The sequence below is a fragment of the Aspergillus brunneoviolaceus genome (assembly GCF_003184695.1).
Source record: "Aspergillus brunneoviolaceus CBS 621.78 unplaced genomic scaffold BO95scaffold_1, whole genome shotgun sequence".
NCBI classification, from domain to species: domain Eukaryota; kingdom Fungi; phylum Ascomycota; class Eurotiomycetes; order Eurotiales; family Aspergillaceae; genus Aspergillus; species Aspergillus brunneoviolaceus.
The window spans coordinates 460,030-481,223 of NW_020290731.1; the positions used below are offsets into that span (position 1 = coordinate 460,030).

A 21,194-nucleotide genomic window follows, 5' to 3' on the forward strand; every position below is an offset into this window, starting at 1 on the left:
GTGACTTGCAGCCACCACAGCCCCTTAATCACCTCGGTGTATGTAGTCTGAAGGAAGGGCAAATACTTTACGCTGCTCGAGCTTCACCTCCGCTCGTTGTCGACCAGATGGAAGGGAAGAAGGTATGTATTCCAATGTATAGAATATTTCCAAGTATGTGCAACCGTGAGCAGAATCGCGGAAAAAAAGATACAGTGGCAGCGAGCGTGATCAGACTGGGAACACCTCAAGCATGAGCCAGATTATAGACACATATAGAGAGATTGTGAAGAATGACAAAGAAGAGATGGGTATACAGTTTGGGTACATGCGTACGAAATGCGAAGGAGAGAACGGGTGTTGCGTAGTCAATATCCTTACCAGACATAATCCCAGAGGCGATCCAGCCAGTCTGGAACCTCAAATCCAAGCACGGTATGCTTGGGCCGCCGGTACCACGGCCACAGCCATGACGAGGACGAGGACTGGGGACGCGAGGAGATCCAGGGGAACGACCACTGGAGTCTGCCGCCCTGGCCCTGATTCTTGATGGCCTGAAGGATGCGGTTGAAGACACGACCGCGCTGTTGGAGTTGGCGAGAGCGTTTCGCGGTCCTCCAATCCAGCTGTTCGGTTGTGTCTAGACACCAGACCACGATATCGCCCTGACGACGCCAGTCGTCGTGCCAATCGGTATTGTGAGTGCGCCAGCATTCGCTGTAAGAAGAACCACGGAGCAGTTTCTTGAGCGTGGGTTCTATCTGGGCGAAGAAGATGAGGTAGTCCGGCCAGTTGTGCTTGGGGGTAGCCTCGGATCGTAGAGATGATCGGGACCATTCCAAGTGGGACTGGTAGCTTGGTCGCCGGGGAAAGTAGCTCAATCCGCCGGCCATGTTGGCACGAAGGAATCCGGAGGGATCGTCATAGAACTGATCGGCTTCGTCACGATACTCCGCCTTTTCGGTAGCATTCATTCCAATGGGAGGCTCGCAAGAAAGCGCCCAGGCGTCGATGGAGGGATAGACCATATGAGAACGCCACGGGGTGCTGTGGCATGGCATGAGGAAACCGGCAATAATGCCGGGCTCATTGATGTTACTCAGGTTCTTGGAACCATGGACTCGCCGTTGGTCTCTCAGGTATGAAAACACAGCATTCGGCCCAGACGCATGATAGACTGTGGTGTAGAGCCCAATGACAACGTTGCACAGCACAAGAAACACTAAAAGCAGTCGGCGAGGAATGTGCCTGCCAACCGACTGAGTCACGGCAAGGCCAAAGAAGTCCACCAAGATTGGAGAGGTCAAAACATGTAGCGCTGGCAGCAATGGATAGATGAACCGCACTTCCTTGTGGGAAATCAATGAGAGCACAAGCGGCATGGAAAGGCACACGTAAGTCAGTTGAGTTTGCAGTTGAGTCTGCGTTTCAACTTGGAGGTCATGGCTAGCGGCTGCCTGCGAGCGTGCCCAAACACGATACAGGCCCACAAAGGTGAACGGGAGCGCAGTTGTCAGCAACAGAGGATAGCCTTGGGAGAGGTAGTAATGCCAATCGTTGCGCCCGTAGAAAACAGCCAGAGACTGGGCAATATTGAAGTAGAGGAATCGTAAAGGAGGAAAGGTCCAAATTCCGTAGAACAGTCGATCTGCCACGATCGATACAGCTAGGACAGCGGCGCTTGGATTGGAGTCAATGCAAGATCCATGATGCAGGATAAGACGACTTACCCCCAAATTGCAGCTTCGCGAGCTAAAAGTTTTCTTCGCGCCCAGGTGCTGCGATGCAATATGACGCTTGCTAGGATCAGCCAAACCAAGACGTTTGTGGGCCGCAAAATACAGGCCAGGGCTGCAAGCGGGAGACACTGCCTCAGCCTATTCTCCATGTCCTCAAATTAGCCATTCGTATAGCAGCTTTCACATCTGCAGGACAGCATAACATACCTTCCGAGAACCACTTCATCATGCTGATGCCGTTGGCCCTCTCTCATCTTATCCCAGGGCGTGGTGATTACCCTGCCAGTCGGTTTGGCTTGTATAGGGGCTTTCGGAGCCACCGACCATTCCCAAGGCCACAGATATAGAGCGATAACGGTGAGCGTTGTCTCAAGGCAATTGGACAAAGTTCTGGTAGAACAAAACCATTGCCAAGGGCTAAGGGCGGTCAGCGCCAGCTGGGTTCCCAATTAGTCTTTCTGCGGTGGACATGTCAAGTCACAATCTGATACGTACCGCAGCTGAGGCCTCGGCACTGGCTAGACCATAGGCACAGCGAGCCAGCTTCCAGGTATAGTAGTCTCCGAGGGCTGCGATAACGGCCTGCGCCGTCTTCGGAGCGGCAATGAGAAGATCCGCCTGCCATGCAGGGGAGAGGTGCAAAGCACGAGCGAGCCCGTTGGCAGCGGAATAAACAGCGGTAAAGAAGAGAGGGTGAAGCGAGGATCTCAACTGGTGCCGCCACTCCTGTAAGATGACACCATGCGGTGAAGCAATTAGTCACCGAAACCGGGCGGATTGGTGTGAGAGCGAACAGAACGCAGAAGACCAAATTGGTGTTGGAGGGTGGGCAAAGTACCCAAGGGGACCAAGGGGAGCGATGCCGTAAAGGTGCAGACGCGTTCCGCCAATAGCGGAAGACAAAGAAAGGGAAGGGGGGAAAGCTCACCCAGGTGATCCAAGCCCCGTGGTTTTCGCCAAAGGCCGCCTGCCAGGCCGGTTCCAAAGACTGAAAGTATTCATCGGGTTGGAAGAAGGTGCGGGTAGTCAAGGCATTTAAAAGTCGAAAAGCAAGCAAGTAGAGGAAGACGCGTAGGGAATCGGGTGGGGAAGGTAGGATAGGGAAGCGGGGCGGGGAGGGAGTAGGCGTTCGCGGCCTCAGTTGGCGAGGCAAGTATAAGGGCCCGTCGGGGTCATCCGAGGGAAAGCCAGAGGCCAGAGAAACAGCCGGGGACACGGAGGAGGGGGAGGAGGGAATGGAAGAACGAGGCGAGGAGGCTCTTGATCGGCCTGACATATTAGTAGTAGAGGAACCCAGTCAGGAACCAGATGATATGATCCCCAGGTCCTGGATGATGCTGATGATGATGCTGGTGTTGTTGTTGTGGTGGTGGTGGTGGTGGTGGAAGAGTGTGATGTAATTGAGCCGACTCTAAACGGAGGGCTGCAGGAGAAACTTCACTGCTGTAGTGTACACTGTACAGGAAGTTTGTTGATAAGGAATTCCCAATCACCACCAATCTGCTTCACCAATCATCGGTCACTGTGACAGGTCTCCGAACCGATAAGAAAGGAGAGGAGGCGAGGATCCGCAGCGTGGCGTAGCGTGGGTCTGAACTCTGAACAGAAGGTGAGGTTGTGGTGGTGGTGAGTAGTAATAAAATGAGCGTCACTGGGTTTATGGAAGAAGGCAAACTGAGCAAAGGAAAAACAAAGTGGACAGAAGTGGACAAAAGTGGAACTCGCGGTGGATCGACCATCTCCTTATCCGGGGCTTAGTCAGAATGGGTGGATGATACTCCTACTAAACTGCAACCGCCCCGGGTACACCTGCACTTAGGGATCATCCGCGTAGACTTGCACTTAGGAGTCTAGTTCATCTCCGCAAATTTCCCATCTGCACCCATCTTGTCTCTTGGTTATCCTCGTTTCCCTCGTTTCTTGCCTTTTCCTCCTCGGCCGGTGAACAATTCTTTTCCCTTTCCTCTTCGTTTGTCGTTGGCCTCGCTACATTTGCCTGTTTCTGCCCGCCCGCGCAATTCTTATATCTTCCCTCTTCTCGCCCACCTTCCCTTCTCCTCCGCTCTCTTTCCATATACTTACTTACCTCTCTTCCTATTCCTCCTTCCCACTGGCAGACTCATTGACCAACCTTTCTCACCACTCAATCTCCTCTTCGTTGCCCCGCATAATACTCCACATCACTTGTCTTCACCATGGCCACCAAAGCCACCAAGCCTGCCAACGGCTCCAACGGTGTCGATGGCGCTCACTCCTATCACGCTGCCACCACTCAGGATGCCATCGGTGCTGAGAAGGAGTATGCCGCTCACAACTATCATCCCCTCCCCGTCGTCTTCGCCCGTGCTCAGGGCACCACGGTCTGGGACCCCGAGGGTCGGGAGTACCTGGATTTCCTGTCCGCATACTCTGCCGTCAACCAGGGTCACTGCCACCCCAAGCTGGTAGCTGCTCTGGTGGAACAGGCCTCTCGGCTGACCCTCAGCTCTCGTGCCTTTTATAATGACGTCTTCCCTCGCTTCGCCGAATTTGTTACCAAGTACTTCGGGTTCGACATGGTCCTGCCCATGAACACAGGTGCGGAAGCCGTTGAGACTGGTATCAAGATCGCTCGGAAGTGGGGTTATAAGGTGAAGGGGATTCCGGAGAACCAGGCGCTCGTCCTGAGTGCGGAGAACAACTTCCACGGACGGACGGTAAGTGGGCTTGCGATTCTGGTCCTATCAAGCAGAATTAGTCAAAGCTAACATGATCATGGATGTTAGTTCGCCGCTATCTCGTTGTCATCTGACCCCGAGTCGCGCGAAAACTATGGCCCCTATCTCCCCGGTATCGGATGCACCATTCCCGGAACGGACAAGCCTATTGCCTACAACGACAAGGCGGCTCTGCGGGAGGCCTTCGAGAAGGCGGGCCCCAACTTGGCCGCTTTCCTGGTGGAGCCCATTCAGGGCGAGGCGGGTATCGTGGTTCCCGACGAAGATTACCTGCAGGAGGCCAGAGCCCTCTGCGACAAGCACAATGTCCTCTTGATTTGCGATGAAATCCAGACTGGCATTGCCCGTACTGGTAAGCTGCTCTGCCACGAGTGGAGTGGAATCAAGCCCGACATGATCCTGTTGGGCAAGGCCATCTCGGGTGGCATGTACCCCGTGTCTGCCGTGCTGGGCCGCAAGGATGTCATGCTCACCATCGAACCCGGCACGCACGGATCCACATACGGCGGTAACCCTCTGGCCTGTGCGGTTGCCATCCGCGCTCTGGAGGTCGTCCAGGAAGAACATATGGTCGAGCGCGCTGAGAAGCTTGGTCACATCTTCCGCGACGGCCTGCTGGCCATCCAAAACCCTATCATCCAGACTGTACGGGGCAAGGGTCTGCTGAATGCCATCGTTATTGACGAGTCGAGAACCAATGGTCGCACCGCGTGGGATCTCTGTATGTTGATGAAGTCCAAGGGTCTCCTGGTAAATCTCAATCTATCCAGCTCGTCGTGGATGGTAATGTAGATTTGCTGACACCGTGTTTGTTAGGCCAAACCCACCCACCAGAACATCATCCGTCTTGCGCCTCCTTTGGTCATCACTGAAGATGAGATTCAAAAGGCCCTGGACATCATCAAGGAGTCAGTGGCAGAACTGCCTACTCTCACCGGCGAGGTCGAGGATGAGATTATCCCCCCGCCTGAGAAGAAGGTCAAGGTGACCCTTGAGAACTAGAAGCCGGACACAAGGAGGATGCGATCAGTCAATCAACCTTTTAATGAGAGGCCATGATCCGTTCTTTCCTGAGCTGCGACGAGGCCTGTTTATGGTCGACACCCGAGCCCTGACCTATCAGCCTGATGGTGCTCTAGCTCACCTAGAGCCAGGGCCATTTTCTTGCTCGCTTCTAGCGACCTGAACTAAAAGGCTTTTCCGTCACAAGTACGAGAGAAGTCAGGATTCTTTCTGGATGCAACATCCTAGACTTGGTAAGGGGATTGGTGGGCCAGGCAAGCTTTGTGGCGAATGACGACTTGTAATGATATGTTATGACCTTAGAAGCATTGTGTAGCAACAAATTGATAGCAGCACATTTTTCATCGATTTTCAAGTAAGTAGTTGGGCAGTGCCGGCTCATGCCAGGTGGTTTACCTATCATAATATATTTGTGCGGCTGATGGGTGGGCTGTTTGTTGTCCCGTGCCCTTTTTGCTGCCACCCCCTCTTTCTTTCCCCTCTTCGACCAACAGCTCCTCCCATTAATCCCTCACCCTGCTACGGTGTATTAATTGCTACCTAGTACAGATCTGTCTAGTGTGGTGCAAATGCAATCTTTCTCTTTCCAGTGGAAAAAAAGGCAGGCCTGGTTTCCTTCCCCCTCTTATTGATTCGGATCGCCTTTAGTGCATATCGGCCCTCACATCTGGTATGCCACTCTCGGCTCGCAACCAAGGTGATCCTATACATCGGAGGTTACACTGCCTGCTAGCTCTAATAGTCATGGAAGCTACATTGCGATCCTCGGTACAGGTCGAGTCATCGACGATGATAATAGCGAACCTATTTGATGTCCAGCCCAAGACTGAATGTTGATCTGCAAGGGAGCAAGGATAGTCCATTACTGGGCACCGGATTTTCCCTGGCGTCGGCAACATTCCTTAGAATGTGATCGTCGGATATATACAATGCAAGGACCAAGCCTCCGGTCTCCGCATAAGGACCTGATTTCGCTATCGCATTAAGTACCATGGCAGAGCGATTGTTGACTTCTTATTGCTCGTGCCCTTGAGGACGGAACGCCAAATGTCATAAATGCAAAACCACCCAGTCAGGCCAGTCCCGACTTCCAATCCTTCTGTCTCCCATTTAGAGTCAACATAACGTGCAGGTCGTATGGAACTTATAGCTACCGGTTATCCTGATGCGGGATCTATTGGCCTAGATCGCAACTAACATCAGCACTAGAACTAATCCATAGTCATATCGGCCGACGTTAAGAAGGCTCTGAGATAGATATATCTCCAGGTCCCTGGACGATAGCAACAAAAACTGACCAACGTGGCCAATCAATGATTGCCGGATGTTTTATCTTCGAATCGACACCCCCTCTTTTCTGGCATAACCGGTTTTCTGCTTCCCATTGTTTCCGACAGTCGCCACGGTCGCATATAATCTAATTGCACGCAATGCCTGTTTGATTGACTCAAAGCTTTCCGCTTTGTTAATTTCCATCAACGCTCTTTGTCGCAAGCGCTCCAATTCTCTACCTGTTGGGCTTAGTGGGTGCTTATCTGAACTCCAGTTTCGGATGCAGGCCGCCCCAGAAATACGATTTCATCACTCATTTAGCTTGACAAAAGCTGAATCATCATGAGTGAAAATGAGGAACCGAAGCATGGATCGATGCTGATCAATGAAGAAGAAGAAGGAAAAGGCCAAGTAGCGGAGCTTACAACGTCTTCTCGATCAACGCAGCTGGACAGTGAGAATGAGAAACAGAACCAACTCCAAAGAGCACCGGCTAAGACTGCTCGACGGATTTTGAACCCATTGCGACTTCAGAAAGTTCCACCTATACCGAAGGAAAGAGGAGTCAGTAAGGAGTATGGGGCTAGCATCATCAGTCGCGTGACCTTCCAATGGATAGCACCATTGATCAAGGTTAGTTGGGGCTCACCCCGGTTACTCACCCACACCATGCTCATGATGTACAACAGACCGGATACCTGCGTCAAATAGAGATTCAAGATATATGGTCTGTCAATCCAGACAGGAAAGTGGACCTTTTAACGGCCAGATTCGATACTGCACTGAAACAACGAACGGATAAGGGCTCAAAAAAGGCGCTAGTATGGGCACTATACGACACATTTAGGCTAGAATTTATTATTGGCGGTATATGTCAGGTTGTGAGTATGATACTCGCTGTCGTAACACCATACCTGGTCAGAAACCTGACTAGCTACGCAATGGACGCATATGCCGCCCATCACGGCAATCACCCCATGCCCAACCTTGGCCGTGGACTCGGGTTAGCGTTTGGAATTCCCGCAATGCAAGCAGTGCAGACGTTGTGTCTGAGCCAGGCTTTCTACCGCGGCATGATATGCGGTGGTCAGATCAGAGCGGTGCTTGTGTCTGCAATCTACACCAAGGCAATGAAATTATCAGGGTGCGCGAAGGCTGGAAGCGAAGTGCTACTGGCCAGTGGACAGAAGGACAAGAAGCCTCCCAAGCGGCAAAACATGCGAGGAGGTCCTGGCCATGGCGAGGGGAATGGTTGGGGCAGCGGACGCATAATCACGTTGATGGGTGTGGATGTGGACCGTATTGATCGAGCGTGTGGCTTGATTCATATGCTCTGGACTACACCCGTTGTCTTGGGGGTAGCTTTGATTTTTATGGTTATCAACATCGGCTACAGTGCACTCCCAGGCTATGGGCTGGCAGTATTCGGGGCAGTTTTGCTGGCCTACTGTGTCAAATCCCTGATCACGCTCCGAAGAGCAGTAAACAAGATCACCGACAAACGAGTGTCCTTGACACAGGAAATTCTTTCGAGTGTCAAGTTCGTGAAATTCTTTGGTTGGGAAAGCAGCTTTCTAGAACGACTCGAGAACCTGCGCAAGCGCGAAATCAGTTCTCTCCGACGGCTGTTGGTGATTCGACATGCCATCACAGTCAGTATGCTTTCGCTCCCGGCATTGTCTTCGATGCTGTCCTTTATCACGTATGCGTTGACAAACCACACCCTCTCCCCTGATCGCATTTTTTCCTCGTTGGCCCTGTTCAATGCTCTCCGAATGCCACTGGCTATTCTGAATCTCGCAATGACGCAAGCGACTGATGCTTGGACTGCCCTTCACCGTATACAAGACTTTTTGTCGGCTGAAGAACGTGAAGAAAGTATTACCTGGGACTATACGATGACCAATGCTGTTGAGGTCGAACAAGCTTCATTCACCTGGGAGCGAGTGCGCGACTATGCGGAAAGCCCAGTACATTCCCGCCCCAGCCAAGCTGCAATCGCTCCGAGGAAAACAGAGCCAGCTTCATCTAACACTCGCTCGGAGCGGGAGGCCGACGCCAAGATTCCCTTTCAGTTACTGGGAATGGACTTTGAGATTGGCCGCGGTGAGTTGGTCGCCGTCATCGGATCGGTGGGCAGCGGGAAAACTTCACTACTGGCAGCCTTAGCGGGCGATATGAGACAAACAGCAGGGAGTGTTCGGATAGGCGCCACTCGGGGGTATTGCCCACAGTATGCCTGGGTACAAAATACTACAGTTCGCGACAATATACTATTTGGAAGGGAGTATGACGCGGATCGGTACAACGAGGTGATCGATGCATGCGCACTTCGTTCGGACCTGGCGATGTTTCCGGACGGAGATCAGACTGAAATTGGTGAGCGTGGCATCACTATCTCTGGTGGCCAAAAGCAGCGATTGAACATCGCTCGGGCGATCTACTCAAACTCAGAGCTCGTGCTCATGGATGATCCCTTGTCAGCGGTCGATGCCCATGTAGGACGCCACATCATGGATAATGCCATCTGCGGACTTCTCAAGGACCGATCCCGGGTGCTCGCCACCCATCAATTGCACGTGCTTGGACGTTGCGACCGCATTATCGTCATGGAGGACGGGAAGATCCATGCGATCGGCACTTTTGATGATCTGACGCGCTCGAGTGACATCTTCAAGCGGCTCATATCCATGACGTCCCAGCAAGACGCCTTGGATCAGGAACCATCGAGCACCAGCGCTACTACCGACGAAAAGCCCGAAACTGCGCGAAGAGTGCCAGGTGGTGCCTTGATGCAGAAAGAGGACATGGCAACTGGCTCGGTTGGCTGGGATGTCTTGAGAACTTACGTCAAAGCATCGGGATCGTATCTCAATGTTCCTGTTTCTCTGTGCTTGATGTGTGTTGTCAATGGCGCGCTGGTCATGTCCGGGCTTTGGTTGTCATTCTGGACTTCCAATAAATATCCTGGATTGACCACGGGCCAGTACGTAGGGATCTACATCGCGGTTTGTTGCAGCCAATTCATCGCGATGTATGCGTTTGCGGCGCATGTGACAATTGTGGGCGCCAATGCCAGCAAGAAAATGCTTCAGCGTGCAATGTATCGGATTTTACGAGCCCCAATGTCTTTCTTCGACACTACGCCGATGGGCCGTATCACCAACCGTTTCTCGAAGGATGTGCAAGTGATGGACAGCGACCTACCCGATTCGATTAGGTTATTCGTCTTGACATTGTCACAGATTACCTCCACAATTGGGATGGTGATTGCGTTTTACTACTATGCAAGTACTCCCGAAACCGCCATCTGTACTTTTCTAACTGTGATGCTGCCAGTTTGCGATAGCGTTGGGACCGTTGGTCCTCTTATTTCTTTTCGCAGCAAGCTACTACCGTGCGTCGGCCCGCAACCTCAAGCGGCACGAGGCAGTCCTTCGTTCCAAGGTATTTGCTCGATTCGGCGAGGCAATTGCAGGCTCTGCGTGCATTCAAGCATACAAAGCAGAAGAGCACTTCAAGAAATCTATTCACAATGCCATCGATGACATGAATGGCGCCTATTTCTTGACTTTTGCCAACCAACGATGGCTCGGAGTTCGACTGGATATGGTTGGCACCTTGTTGATTCTGGTGACGAGTCTCCTGGTTGTGACTTCACGCTTGGATGTCTCGCCCAGCATCGCAGGCTTGGTCTTGTCATATGTGGTTTCCATAACCCAGACCTTGGGATTCACGGTGCGACAATTCGCCGATGTGGATAACAATATGAACGCTGCCGAGCGTGTAAATCACTACGGCACGCAGCTGGAAGAGGAGGCTCCTCTTCACCTGACGGACGTCGGAAAGGAGTGGCCTTCTGTCGGTCGCATCACATTCGAAGACGTGCAGATGCGCTACCGAGTCGGGCTCCCTCTGGTGCTCAGGGGGCTCTCCATGGAAATCCGAGGCGGAGAACGCATTGGGATCGTGGGTCGCACGGGGGCGGGCAAGTCTAGCATCATGTCCGCTCTGTTCCGACTGACCGAACTGTCGGGGGGCAAGATCCACATCGACGGGGTTGATATCGCCACCGTCGGGCTTCACGATCTCCGCACGCGGCTGTCGATCATCCCACAGGATCCGACGTTATTCAAGGGCACCATCCGCTCGAATCTGGATCCATTCAACGAACACACTGACCTCGAGCTCTGGTCCGCGCTTCGCAAAGCGCACTTGGTCGACCAGGAAGCCGTGGACAAGAGCTCCGATGAAGGGACCACCACCCCCGCACTCACCGACACGGGTACGCCCGTGCAGAAACGCCTCCATCTCGACACCGTGGTAGAAGAGGACGGACTGAACTTCTCGCTCGGCCAAAGACAGCTGATGGCGCTGGCGCGCGCTCTCGTGCGCGACTCGCGGGTGATCGTCTGCGACGAGGCGACCTCGTCCGTGGACTTCGAGACGGATCAGAAGGTGCAGGAGACGATGGCGCACGGGTTCGAGGGCAAGACCTTGCTGTGCATCGCGCATCGCCTGCGGACGATCTTGCAGTACGACCGGATCTGCGTGATGGGCCAGGGACAGATCGCGGAGATGGACACGCCCCTGCGGCTGTGGGAGGCCGGGGGCGTCTTTCGCAATATGTGTGACCAGAGTGGGATCACCCGGGAAGACTTCTTGGGTTGAGAATATGCGTGAGGATAGAGTTGATTCTGGCATTTAGATAATCTTTAGTCTGATAGGCGGTCATCGATTCGACCAAGGATCACGTGGACGGGTCAGTTTGCTTGCTGTAGGAGCCGGTATCGATTGCAGGATACCTTTTGGACTATCAAGACTTGCCTTGTTCTTTCTTCAAATGATAGAAGATACGTATGGATGCCGGCTTTAGGTCGTAAGGTGTAGTGTAGTGGGTGCTACCAACAGTCAACTGTAGCTCAGTACTAGTAGGTAGCCACCCCACAATCTGACTATCAGTAAGCATCTCCTATGCCCAAATTGGCGTCTCATACTCGAAGTAAGTTCATAATGCCATCCTGCAGGTGTCCAGCACTGTCTTGATGTTCACGAATAGTTCCTATCCCTCCGCTAAGACTCCGAAGGAAGAACTACATCCTACGATAATCATGGTCAACACCCCGATCCGAGTTAGATGATTAGGTAGTCATTTCCAGGGCCCGTTCTTCCCCAGCTCTTCCACGGCAGGGCAATCATTCCCTTGACAAGAAACACAACACCAATACGAACCCAAGGCCGGCGTTTCGCTGCAGATGCCGTGTGTGTTCCAGTTCATACCGCAGCCCCACTGGAGATACCTTAGAACCTGCTTGATGCCTGTTTTTGCTGGCGCTGGTTCGCATAAGCTGGAACATTAAAGATCGGTGTTCGCGAACAAATCATCCTCTTGATCGTCGGTTTGCCTCCAATATAGTAGTGTCGGTTCTTCTTTGTGTAGGGGAGAGTGATTGCGGTATCCGGAAATGGGGCTAGTGATGGTGATGGTCAAAGATTGGAAATCTGATTGGAGCTTGCATGCGGGGATACACTCGAGGATATGGCTATGGTGTCATGCTGGATGATAGGAGGTGATGAGATACTCGGAAGACAGGACAGGTGACTGTTGGAGTTGATGGCGGGGGGGATGGTGGTTTGTCGGGTTGGGTATAGTACCTCGTGGACGTTGTAGGTTGGGTAGAACTTGTGGATAGGGGGAAGATGCACGTGAATCTACAGGGAGTAGATGGGAGCGGAAGCTCGGATGGAGGTGAGATGTTTCTTGTCTGATTCAGGTTGGGGAGACATCGGTCTCGATTGGGGATGTGAAGAAAGATCTTAATAAAGAGATAAAGAGAGGGAAGGAGGGGGGAGAAAGGGAAAGATTTATGCGTGGATTTAGCCCCCGGGCTTCCAACACTGGCACTGCCAGTGCAGAGAGGAAGGGCGCCCCTCGAAATACACGGAAGTGACTACAGTACAGTACTTAGGAAGGGCAGGCAGGCTAGCTCTGGGCCGATGAAGTGAGATGTGCCACTGTGTTGGGATTGAGACCCAAACCACTAGAACAGACAGTGGGCGGGGAATGCATGCTGCGTACGAGTGGGTGTCTACTTCGCCTGTTCCTTCAGAGGTCAATCTTACTCAGAGACTTCTAGCCTGCACCCGTCATGCTTGATGAAACTTTCCTTGTACTCTCCTCCGCCAGGTTCATGTACATGCGTCGGCCGTGCAGGACACTGGGTCTTCATTCTTAGCCAGATACAAGATGTGGCCAATCCATCCTACTTCCAGAACTATGTCCGGAGGATCAGGGTCTAGCATTGAACGGATGTGCGGGTTGCTGGGCGTCTCTCATCGACTACGGTCCTCCTCCCTGTCAGTGCCTATTGGAGGACTGACTACACCAAGCAAACTCAGCCAAGGACATGAACAGCCCCAACCCAGCCGCCTGCTGCCGGCCACTCGACCCCGAGGTGCTGGTACCTGTCTGTGCACCGTATCTGACCCGCCTGTCATGTACTGTGTACTACACCGGTGGATCGGGTCGGAGACCCTCCTCGCTGGACGGGATCAGCTGTTCTCCCTCCTCCTCCTCCTCCTCCTCCCTCCCTTCCGCCAGAGCCACAGCCTAACCTAACCTATGAACGACGGGTCCCCATCACCACCCGAGACCCGACGGTGCTTGATGATTGGAGAGACCCGAACGTAAGCGTGAAGAAGGAGGGGTGAAAGGGGGAGCTCGTCTTGCCACTCAACCCGACCCGGGAAAAGACCCTAGACACACACCCAACCGGTGCATGCGATGAAGGGGACCTGGAGTGATATCTGGCTGGCTAATAAAGTGGACCCGGGAACAGGCGCTGGTCATCCCAACTGGAGGTTAGAGCTGCCGCCGATGGTTCGGATGCACTGAGCTTTAAATGTAAGCTTATTTGGACGTTTCTCGATGCTGTAGGTTGTGTGTTCGTGTAAAAAACCCCTCCATTGTTGGTGTTGAGCTTCTTGCCCTGGATAAGACGGATGTATAGCGCTATTTCGAACACGGGCAATGGGTCAAGAGACCGGTCGGTCACGTGCAGACTAGAAAAAAGATATTTTTTCTCAATCCTTTCCCTACCTTGTCACAAGAAATGCAAAAAAACACAATCAATCAACCCCAAAAAAATGAATGAAGAGATCCCACGAGCGAAGAAGGAAACTCCACCAGGAGATTTGGCCCAGAGGTATAGTAAGGCAACGGACCACTCAGGAAGCAGCACTGGATTGCAATGGGCGGGCTGCAGGCCGACCAAAGTGGAGACCAACTCATCGTGTGATAAACTGATGGGTAGCATTATTAATGCGCACCGTGATGGATGTGGATTCATGCCGAAAATGATGGTAACGGCTTCAAGTTCAATCCCAATCAGATACCAGCGCAATAGCCAGGATCGGACCACCACCACCACCCCCTCTTACAGGTGCCGTCCCGTGCCCTGCAGGCGCAAGGATCTGTGTGCAACACGGCCAGCCACGTCACGTCGCTACCATGCTGATCAACAACGGAGACAGCGCTATAGCGTAAAAACAAACAGTTAATGCGTAGACTGTCAATCTGGCCATCAGCCGTCAATCCATGCTGGACAAGGAAACTACAACGAGGCCCCAGGCGCGCAGAGGTAAGCGAGCGAGAACAGCCGGCCCTCCGCCGCAGGAGACACTAAGCATGGTGGATGACATGGTGGTGATCTTTCACAGTATCTGTCGCGAGAGGGCGGATGTTGACGATCGACAGCAGAATCTTTTTTTTTTCTTTTTCGCAGCGTCGCTCGCCCAGCATAATCTCCGTCCGAGACTCCGAAGAGATCCGAGCAACGGTTGAGAGATGGCGATGGAACGAGAATGATCCCTAAAGCCGAAATCATAGATCCATAACAAAGCTATGTGTAGAACAAAAAAATGGCCCAGTCTGTCAAGCAAATCCTAACATGGAGATGAGCCGGGAAACCGAAGGTATATCGTTAACTTGAGATTGGTGTGATGGCGAGTCAGGTTGAGGGTACAGTACAACCAGATGATGGGTGGAAGCGGAAATACGGGAAATGAGCACGCGAGTGGGGCGGGCGGCGGATTGTTCGGCTTACAAGTCCGAAGGAGAGACGCGGTGAATTGCCTGATCGAGAGACGCGAGAGCCGTCAGAGCCGCGCCAGGGGATGAAGGGATGAATCATGAATGGGATGGATTATCAAAACCCCTCCTAAGTGAAAATTTGAAAATTTTCAGCCCTCATCACCTCCATCCAATCTCGGAGCCAGTGGTTCCCTACAGGGCAAACTAGTCGTTACCCCCAGGTCCGAAGAGGGTCCCGTTCCATATTTCTTCCCGGACTATTGAAACAGATTTCTTGTGTGCAGAGGGGAGCCTGCTAATGCTGTCTTCTGCAGTCACAGCAATGGTATAAGAGCGGATGTTGTTGGAGATAGATCGCCTGTGCAACATCCGATTCCGAAGACAGAAGTACTTCAGTCAAACAGATCAAGCATCGACCGCCAAGACTGAATTGGATTGGCACGACGCTTGGTCAGCTCATGCTGAAGGCAGGACCACTACACGGCTTGGCGCTGCAGGAGTTCCGAATGGACGCTCGCTCTGGGTCCGGGCCCCGAATGCCGCAGCTGGCCGACCATTATTGCTGACCACAGCACACAAAAATTCTGAGAATCTTTCAGGTTAGTCAAGGTTTCATGAGCAGTAACTAACTACCTAGGTAGCTAGTCCAGTAGCCGGCTAATCAGTCGACAACAACGTGCCGGTGGAAGTTAATATTTTGATATTCGATGTTTTGACTATGTGACTAAGCCCTCGTCATCAATTGTCCGTGACGACGACAGCAGCGGACAAGTAATCCGTCCACCTCGAGTATCGACAAACTTTCTCGGGGAGGAGAACTCGAGACGATCAAGAGGGGAAAGAAGAGGTCTGTGAGGTGATAGGAAGGCCCTAGACAATGGCACTAACAACTGAGTAATTAATGAGACCCTTTGACTCATACCAAGGACCGGGGTGGGAGCTTGAATTTGGTGGCCCGATCCCATAAGCAAGTCCCGACTAGGCTCTTGAAGGAAGTAGTTTGACCCTAACTAATGCACACCTCCGACATCATACATGTACTTATACTAACTTATAGCCAGCCCTAAAGTACCCTGGCGGTTGGGAAGAGGGGCTGACAACTACCTGGTCTGTAAATGTCGTAAGTAGATAGCTAGAGACTAAGATAGTCGGTCAGCGACCACCAAGGATGCAAGTCATTCGTCCTGTAATCTGAGTGGTGGTTAAGCCCATAGTTCGTAAAATTCATCATTGAATCCAGAGCGCTGTCTGTCCATTTCCGGTTCGTCGTCTTGCCGTCTCCTCCCGTGCTGCTTCTTTGGTCTCTCTTCGACCCTTTCGACCCTTTTCGACCCTCACCCTCAGCTTCCGAGCCTTCCGACTCTGGTTGCCAGATCTGGTGACAAGACCACTGCAATCCACATTGACCATCGCCAACTAGTATCCATGGCAAGTCACCTGGCAAACCTGGCAAATCTGGCAAATCCATCCGTCTTATTAGGATTGCCGCCCCTTCGGTGCCGGCGCCGGCCAGTGCCGTTGTTCGAAAAGAAGATACCCGTCACAGGGCGCCTTCTGGAAATTTTTCAATTACACGCTGTTGCAATGCTTATAAATTAAGCCTAGCCCCGCTCTCTTTCCATTTGCAAGACGAACTGCACAATTGGCATGGTATCGTTTGGACAGTAGCTCTAACCGCCGTCTCTTACCGTTCTATTTGAACTCCTCTTAAACCTCCCCCCCCCCCCCCCTCTTCTTCTCGTTTTCCCCCAAAATCTTTATTGTCCCTGGTCCTTCTTACCAGAGACTCAATCCTAGAGTGAAGATTGCGCGCAGGTGATTTTGGCAGCTGTGAACTGTTGGATTCCCAGTCGTGACTTCATCGTTGAGTATATATAATGGAAACGCAAACCGTCTTGGCATCGCGCGAATCCGGACGGAGCTCGGAGAGCAGCTCCTCCTTGGATGCCGTCGCCAACGAAAAACAGAAGCTGGCGGCGCACGACAGCCTGCCCGACCTCGAAAATTCGGCCTCGCCTAAGAGATGGAAGACATTCTGGAAGTCCTTCCGATACCTTCACAATTTGACACCCAAGCAGGTCGATGACTTTATGGCTTCCTACGTCATCTACAACCTGGACTGGTCGGATGAGAAGCAGATGGTCGAGACGCTGGGACCGAACTATCAGGAAAAGGTTGGCGATTGTCTCAAGGCGTACTATGGCGTTCTCAACCACCTCTGTGCGTTAGGCGACGTGGAGAAGATGTATATTCCGCCGTACATGAGCAAAAAGGCGACCGTGCTGGAGAATCAGCTGTTGTATGAAGAGTCAATTGCGCAGGATATCGGCTTGTCGCCGGGCGATAAAGTGCTGGATTTGGGCTGCGGGCGCGGGCGGGTGGCCGCCCACATGACGCAATACTCGGGCGCGCAAGTCACCGGCCTCAACATCGACCCCAACCAGATTGCTCAGGCACGCTCCTACAACGAGGAGCTTGGCTTCAGCTCCAATTCCTTCGTCGTCCAGGATTTCAACAGCCTGCCCCTCCCCTTTGAAGATGCCAGCTTCGACGCTTTTTACCAGATCCAGGCCCTGAGTTTGTGCAAAGACCTCCCTACTCTTTTCCGCGAGATCTACCGCGTTCTCAAGCCCGGCGCCAAATTCTCCTGCCTCGATTGGGTCAGCCTGCCTGACTATGACCCCTCCAACCCTGAACACGCCGAACTCATGAGTCGCGTGAAGCCTCTCATCGGCGCCGTCGGTACTCCCACGCCCGAGAGCCTCGAGAAAGCCCTCACAGATGCCGGCTTCAAAGTCCTGCGCTCTGACAACGCCAGTGTTGGAGGCTTGCAAGCCCCCCTCATCGACAAGGTTGACTTCTACTTCCGTTCAATGCGCCAGCTTATCCTAGGCCTCGTCAAGGCCCACATGCTGCCCAAACATTTCAAGACCCTGATCAACCGCCTATGCCTCGATGGCGAGGCGTTCGTGAAGATGGACAAAATGCGATTAGTGTCGACGAGCTACCGAATTATCGCGCAGAAGCCTCGTCAATAGGCTACCCCCGAGTAAGACAGGAAGGTCTGGATAAGAGATATTGTTCGGCGTTGGTGTGAACCGGCTTGGTGAAGCAGTGGTGCGCGCCTTGGGCCCCGCTCCGTCCAAGCTATGCTTTGGTGCCGCATTGCAGCTCATAAAGGCCGACGGATCGTCCGCAGGTATCGATATCGAAAGGCTTGAAAGCAGACTGCTCTACGGACCGGCGCAGCCGCGACTTGCCGACTGGAGCTCACATTGTTTGCATGCGACAGCCGAAGTCGCCATCGTTGTGTCGTGGCCGTCCTTTTCGCAACCTGCACAAGAGCACTGCTTGTATTTCCCTGCCAGTCATATATCGTATCCGGCTCAATCCTGTCGTCGTTGCCTCTTTGATAAACACAAAAAGTAAGTTCAGTGGCAAGCGTCCCATCACCGGCTATGCGCACCCGTCTCAAGCAGCCGAGTCCCGCAAATCGGCGTCACAAACTTTCGGCCGGATATGCTAACTTGACTTCCAGTGTCCCATCCACTGGGCCGCGTTCTAGGTTATATATTGTTTTCGATTCTCGGCAATTGCCCGCTCTATACCCCCAAATCCAACTGCTCCCTGGAATGGTCGCCTCACCAATACCATACCGTCCACCGGCTGCGAAGTGAAGTCAGCGTCGCGTGACCGCTGTACTGTCACATAGATACCGCAAGCTCCCATCCTCGGACATTTTCACACCTTTTTTATACTTCCTAGCCGGTGTTGGTGCCTTTGCATATGTTTTCTTTCGATTGTTCGATGTTATATTCTGCTATTCAAGGATGCCTTGCTCCTGGAGTGAGTGTTGCAGATAGAGGTACATAGACTTAATAATACGATTTTCCTTCCCATCCCACTGTTTTGGGTTCTCTTTGGCTAGAGGCGAACGTGAAGCAAAATTCGGGCCACCCATGGAACTTGGAACTATGCCATGGGAGAAGGGACTCGGCATGGGGACACTGGCTGAGTAAGCCCGCTGATCCCAGCCTCCAAATGTCGCCTTTCGATCATTCTATGGCCGTTCGATTCGATGGACCCAACAGGAATTCGGACGGGCCATGATTGTTCCCGTGCAGAGTGGGCGATTGATTAACGATTGATTGACAGACCCACGATCCAATGCAGGTCACTGCACGAAAGATTTATGCTCCAGCGCTAACTAACCCATCACTGCTGGTGGTGGTGCTTGATGAACGTGGGCAAGTCAACACCTCCGATTTGGAGAACCGGCACTATGACCCGGCACCTACGAGCAGGGTTGAAAGAATACGGCGGGCATCAAACAGGATAACTAGGACCTCACTCACTCCTTCCACCATGATGCAATGCGTGGAAGATGATCTAACTATCCAAACATTGGCTGAGAATTCAGCACCTGGTTCCGAGGTCCAATCTTGTAGCGTGAACGGGAGTGCGCCTTCACCACGAGGGACTCAGACTACCTTAACTGCCCGGATGGGTCCAGACACGATCCCTTCTCCCCATCCGGGCTCCACCCACCCAACTCCCCCCCCCCAAGCTTTTGCTGGCAGCCACTTGTTTGCGCACGTTGACAGGTTATCCCCCGCCTCTGGGTTCCCGGGAAGAAACGCTGCTTGGCATCCACTAAATCCCATGTACTGGCACTTTTGAGACGCATTCTTATCGGTCGCTGGGCGGAGCGGGTTATGTTTCTGGGTCCGATTAATACTGTAGGTGAATCCACTCACACCAGGCCATCCGGGTGACTGTGTGATCGAATCGCTGGTCATGCGTCGAGGCGCTTCTCACGACTCATTCCATTCACTAGAGCATTCGAGATGGTGAAAATCAGCGCCCTTCCCCGTACGTCAATCCGCCTCTGGGGATCCGCATGATCTTCCTCCTCTCGGTAACATAGTTCCTCTTGCAGCACCTCAATCAGTGGACCGTCGCGTCTATCACTGCGAGGAAGAGATATCTGTCGGTCCTTTGCAACCCTTCTGCAATGGGGCTGTCCGGCCTTCAACACGGTTCCGAAGATTGGCCTCTTCCACTTTCCCGGCGAGAAAGTACTCTGTCCTCATCAACCCAATCATCCGGCCAGATCAGTCCGGGCACCTCGCCTTTTACTTCGTATCCCCTCAGCAGAACGGCTTCCTCTGTAGGCTCGCGATCGAGAGAAGCCTCGTGCTACTCGCTACACGAGGAAGTCATCCACATCCCGCTCAACAATACCGTCACCATGTGGGTGGGCCCCTACTTTTGCCTGTGTGTTCTTCCTTCCATTGACTTCATGACAGTACTTTCGTGCGGAGTAACAAACTGTTCAAGCTCCGTTATACCTACATCGACGTACGCAAGGATACCACTGGAAGCCTCAGATGCCTAGAGCTCGGAGGTGGCCCTGGCCAGCAAACCCCATTAATTCATACTTGTCTGTACCCCTCCGTGGCATATCGGCTACAGACCGGCTTACACTTTCCTCTCATTCTAGTTAACGAGTCGAAAATCCCCGTCCCACACTTAGAACATCCTAAACGTCCCAATGAACCCTCGCTACGAATCTCTTTTATGGAAGAGCAGACCGTACAATCCGCACAGACTGTGTTTACCACCCAACTGTCATACCAATTCGAAGAAGAAAGAGGTGCGCAAAGCGGGTATCCGCTAGAGGGAGATTTTATACTGACGACTGAGTCTTCAGACTGTGTTCAATTTCAGGAGATCATCCTAGCATCCAAATTAGTCTTTCTTGCCGGAATAGCAGAAGCCAAGTCGAAAGGCCGTGGAGAGGAGTGCATCAGTCAGAACCTCCGTATCCTCCGCGGACCCAATGGCAAGCAAGTCATGCTGTTTTTTGCCAACTCCCAGCGGAAAGACCTTAAGCGCTACGTGAAAGTACCAGGTGAGCTGGGACTCCGGCCGATCGGTCGGCCGGTCGGCCACGGCAGGATCTGACCGGCTAATCTCTCCCAGTGAACTGCATTGACAGTTTTAATCCCGGCAAGAAGCCAGGGAGGCCTGTGGTAATCCAGCTCCAACCTAATTTTGATATCCTAACCCAAATGAAGACGCTACAGATCCAGTTCCTGGATGATACAGGTATGCTCCCTTGTGGTGCATGTTCGAATCCTCTCGGTAGGCTGACCAATGACCCGGACTAGATCGAATAGCGTTCTGTCAGTTTCTGAGCGACCACATCAAGTGAAAGGAAGAGAGGGGACGATAGCCTTGCGATTGCATAATTCCAGGAGAAGGGGGAAAGGGGAGGATTGCCTCGGGCGCCGGTGGCCACCACGTGTGTCCCACTGTATAAAGTCGCTGCTAGGCTCATAATGTGGGTCGAAGGATCTCTTTTGTTTC

General features: G+C 52.7%; 7 protein-coding genes across 7 annotated transcripts; 5 read left to right on the plus strand and 2 right to left on the minus strand.

Moving 5' to 3' along the window:
- Window positions 1-488: 488 nt before the first annotated feature.
- Window positions 489-2,796, minus strand: gpi10 (putative glycosylphosphatidylinositol-alpha 1,2 mannosyltransferase; the record flags this gene model as incomplete). Its single annotated transcript, XM_025581970.1, has 5 exons — window positions 489-1,659; window positions 1,710-1,870; window positions 1,940-2,155; window positions 2,214-2,444; window positions 2,647-2,796. Coding segments are annotated over 5 exons (1,929 nt in total), but the record flags the coding sequence as incomplete, so codon positions are not given.
- Window positions 2,797-3,319: 523 nt separating this feature from the next.
- car2 (ornithine-oxo-acid transaminase) lies at window positions 3,320-5,437 on the plus strand (the record flags this gene model as incomplete). Its single annotated transcript, XM_025589466.1, has 4 exons — window positions 3,320-3,485; window positions 3,927-4,414; window positions 4,484-5,185; window positions 5,252-5,437. Exons 1-4 carry the CDS (start codon window positions 3,482-3,484, stop codon window positions 5,435-5,437), a joined length of 1,380 nt encoding a protein of 459 aa, XP_025447996.1. The 5' UTR covers window positions 3,320-3,481.
- A 1,278-nt stretch (window positions 5,438-6,715) lies between these two features.
- Window positions 6,716-11,663, plus strand: BO95DRAFT_4406 (ATP-binding cassette transporter YOR1). Its single transcript, XM_025586000.1, has 3 exons — window positions 6,716-7,363; window positions 7,420-10,017; window positions 10,070-11,663. The coding sequence occupies exons 1-3, from the start codon at window positions 7,073-7,075 to the stop codon at window positions 11,399-11,401; spliced, it is 4,221 nt and encodes a 1,406-aa protein (XP_025447997.1). The 5' UTR covers window positions 6,716-7,072; the 3' UTR covers window positions 11,402-11,663.
- A 3,819-nt stretch (window positions 11,664-15,482) lies between these two features.
- Window positions 15,483-15,871, minus strand: BO95DRAFT_4399 (uncharacterized protein). Its single transcript, XM_025585827.1, has one exon. It carries the CDS (start codon window positions 15,785-15,787, stop codon window positions 15,539-15,541), a length of 249 nt encoding a protein of 82 aa, XP_025447998.1. The 5' UTR covers window positions 15,788-15,871; the 3' UTR covers window positions 15,483-15,538.
- A 624-nt stretch (window positions 15,872-16,495) lies between these two features.
- Window positions 16,496-18,024, plus strand: BO95DRAFT_4428 (class I SAM-dependent methyltransferase). The gene is made up of 2 exons (XM_025586519.1): window positions 16,496-17,939; window positions 18,022-18,024. Exon 1 carries the CDS (start codon window positions 16,700-16,702, stop codon window positions 17,858-17,860), a length of 1,161 nt encoding a protein of 386 aa, XP_025447999.1. The 5' UTR covers window positions 16,496-16,699; the 3' UTR covers window positions 17,861-17,939; window positions 18,022-18,024.
- A 754-nt stretch (window positions 18,025-18,778) lies between these two features.
- On the plus strand, window positions 18,779-19,669 carry BO95DRAFT_4644 (uncharacterized protein). The gene has a single exon (XM_025589057.1). The coding sequence runs from the start codon at window positions 18,990-18,992 to the stop codon at window positions 19,500-19,502; it is 513 nt and encodes a 170-aa protein (XP_025448000.1). The 5' UTR covers window positions 18,779-18,989; the 3' UTR covers window positions 19,503-19,669.
- Window positions 19,670-19,702: 33 nt separating this feature from the next.
- On the plus strand, window positions 19,703-20,924 carry BO95DRAFT_437660 (uncharacterized protein). Its single transcript, XM_025585324.1, has 4 exons — window positions 19,703-20,075; window positions 20,132-20,265; window positions 20,326-20,478; window positions 20,536-20,924. The coding sequence occupies exons 1-4, from the start codon at window positions 19,837-19,839 to the stop codon at window positions 20,787-20,789; spliced, it is 780 nt and encodes a 259-aa protein (XP_025448001.1). The 5' UTR covers window positions 19,703-19,836; the 3' UTR covers window positions 20,790-20,924.
- Window positions 20,925-21,194: the final 270 nt, after the last annotated feature.

Excerpts from the sequence above, each read along its gene's own strand:
- BO95DRAFT_4428 (XM_025586519.1), top strand. The coding sequence starts at position 16,700 with ATGGAAACGCAAACCGTCTTGGCATCGCGCGAATCCGGACGGAGCTCG.
- BO95DRAFT_4406 (XM_025586000.1), top strand. The coding sequence starts at position 7,073 with ATGAGTGAAAATGAGGAACCGAAGCATGGATCGATGCTGATCAATGAA. Across the intron at positions 7,364-7,419 it reads GGATAGCACCATTGATCAAG|ACCGGATACCTGCGTCAAAT; the intron begins GTTAGTTGGGGC and ends GATGTACAACAG. Across the intron at positions 10,018-10,069 it reads TGATTGCGTTTTACTACTAT|TTTGCGATAGCGTTGGGACC; the intron begins GCAAGTACTCCC and ends TGATGCTGCCAG.
- BO95DRAFT_4644 (XM_025589057.1), top strand. The coding sequence starts at position 18,990 with ATGCAGGTCACTGCACGAAAGATTTATGCTCCAGCGCTAACTAACCCA.
- BO95DRAFT_4399 (XM_025585827.1), bottom strand. The coding sequence starts at position 15,787 with ATGGGATCGGGCCACCAAATTCAAGCTCCCACCCCGGTCCTTGGTATG.
- BO95DRAFT_437660 (XM_025585324.1), top strand. The coding sequence starts at position 19,837 with ATGGGGCTGTCCGGCCTTCAACACGGTTCCGAAGATTGGCCTCTTCCA. Across the intron at positions 20,266-20,325 it reads AACCCCATTAATTCATACTT|TTAACGAGTCGAAAATCCCC; the intron begins GTCTGTACCCCT and ends CTCTCATTCTAG. Across the intron at positions 20,479-20,535 it reads CCAATTCGAAGAAGAAAGAG|ACTGTGTTCAATTTCAGGAG; the intron begins GTGCGCAAAGCG and ends CTGAGTCTTCAG.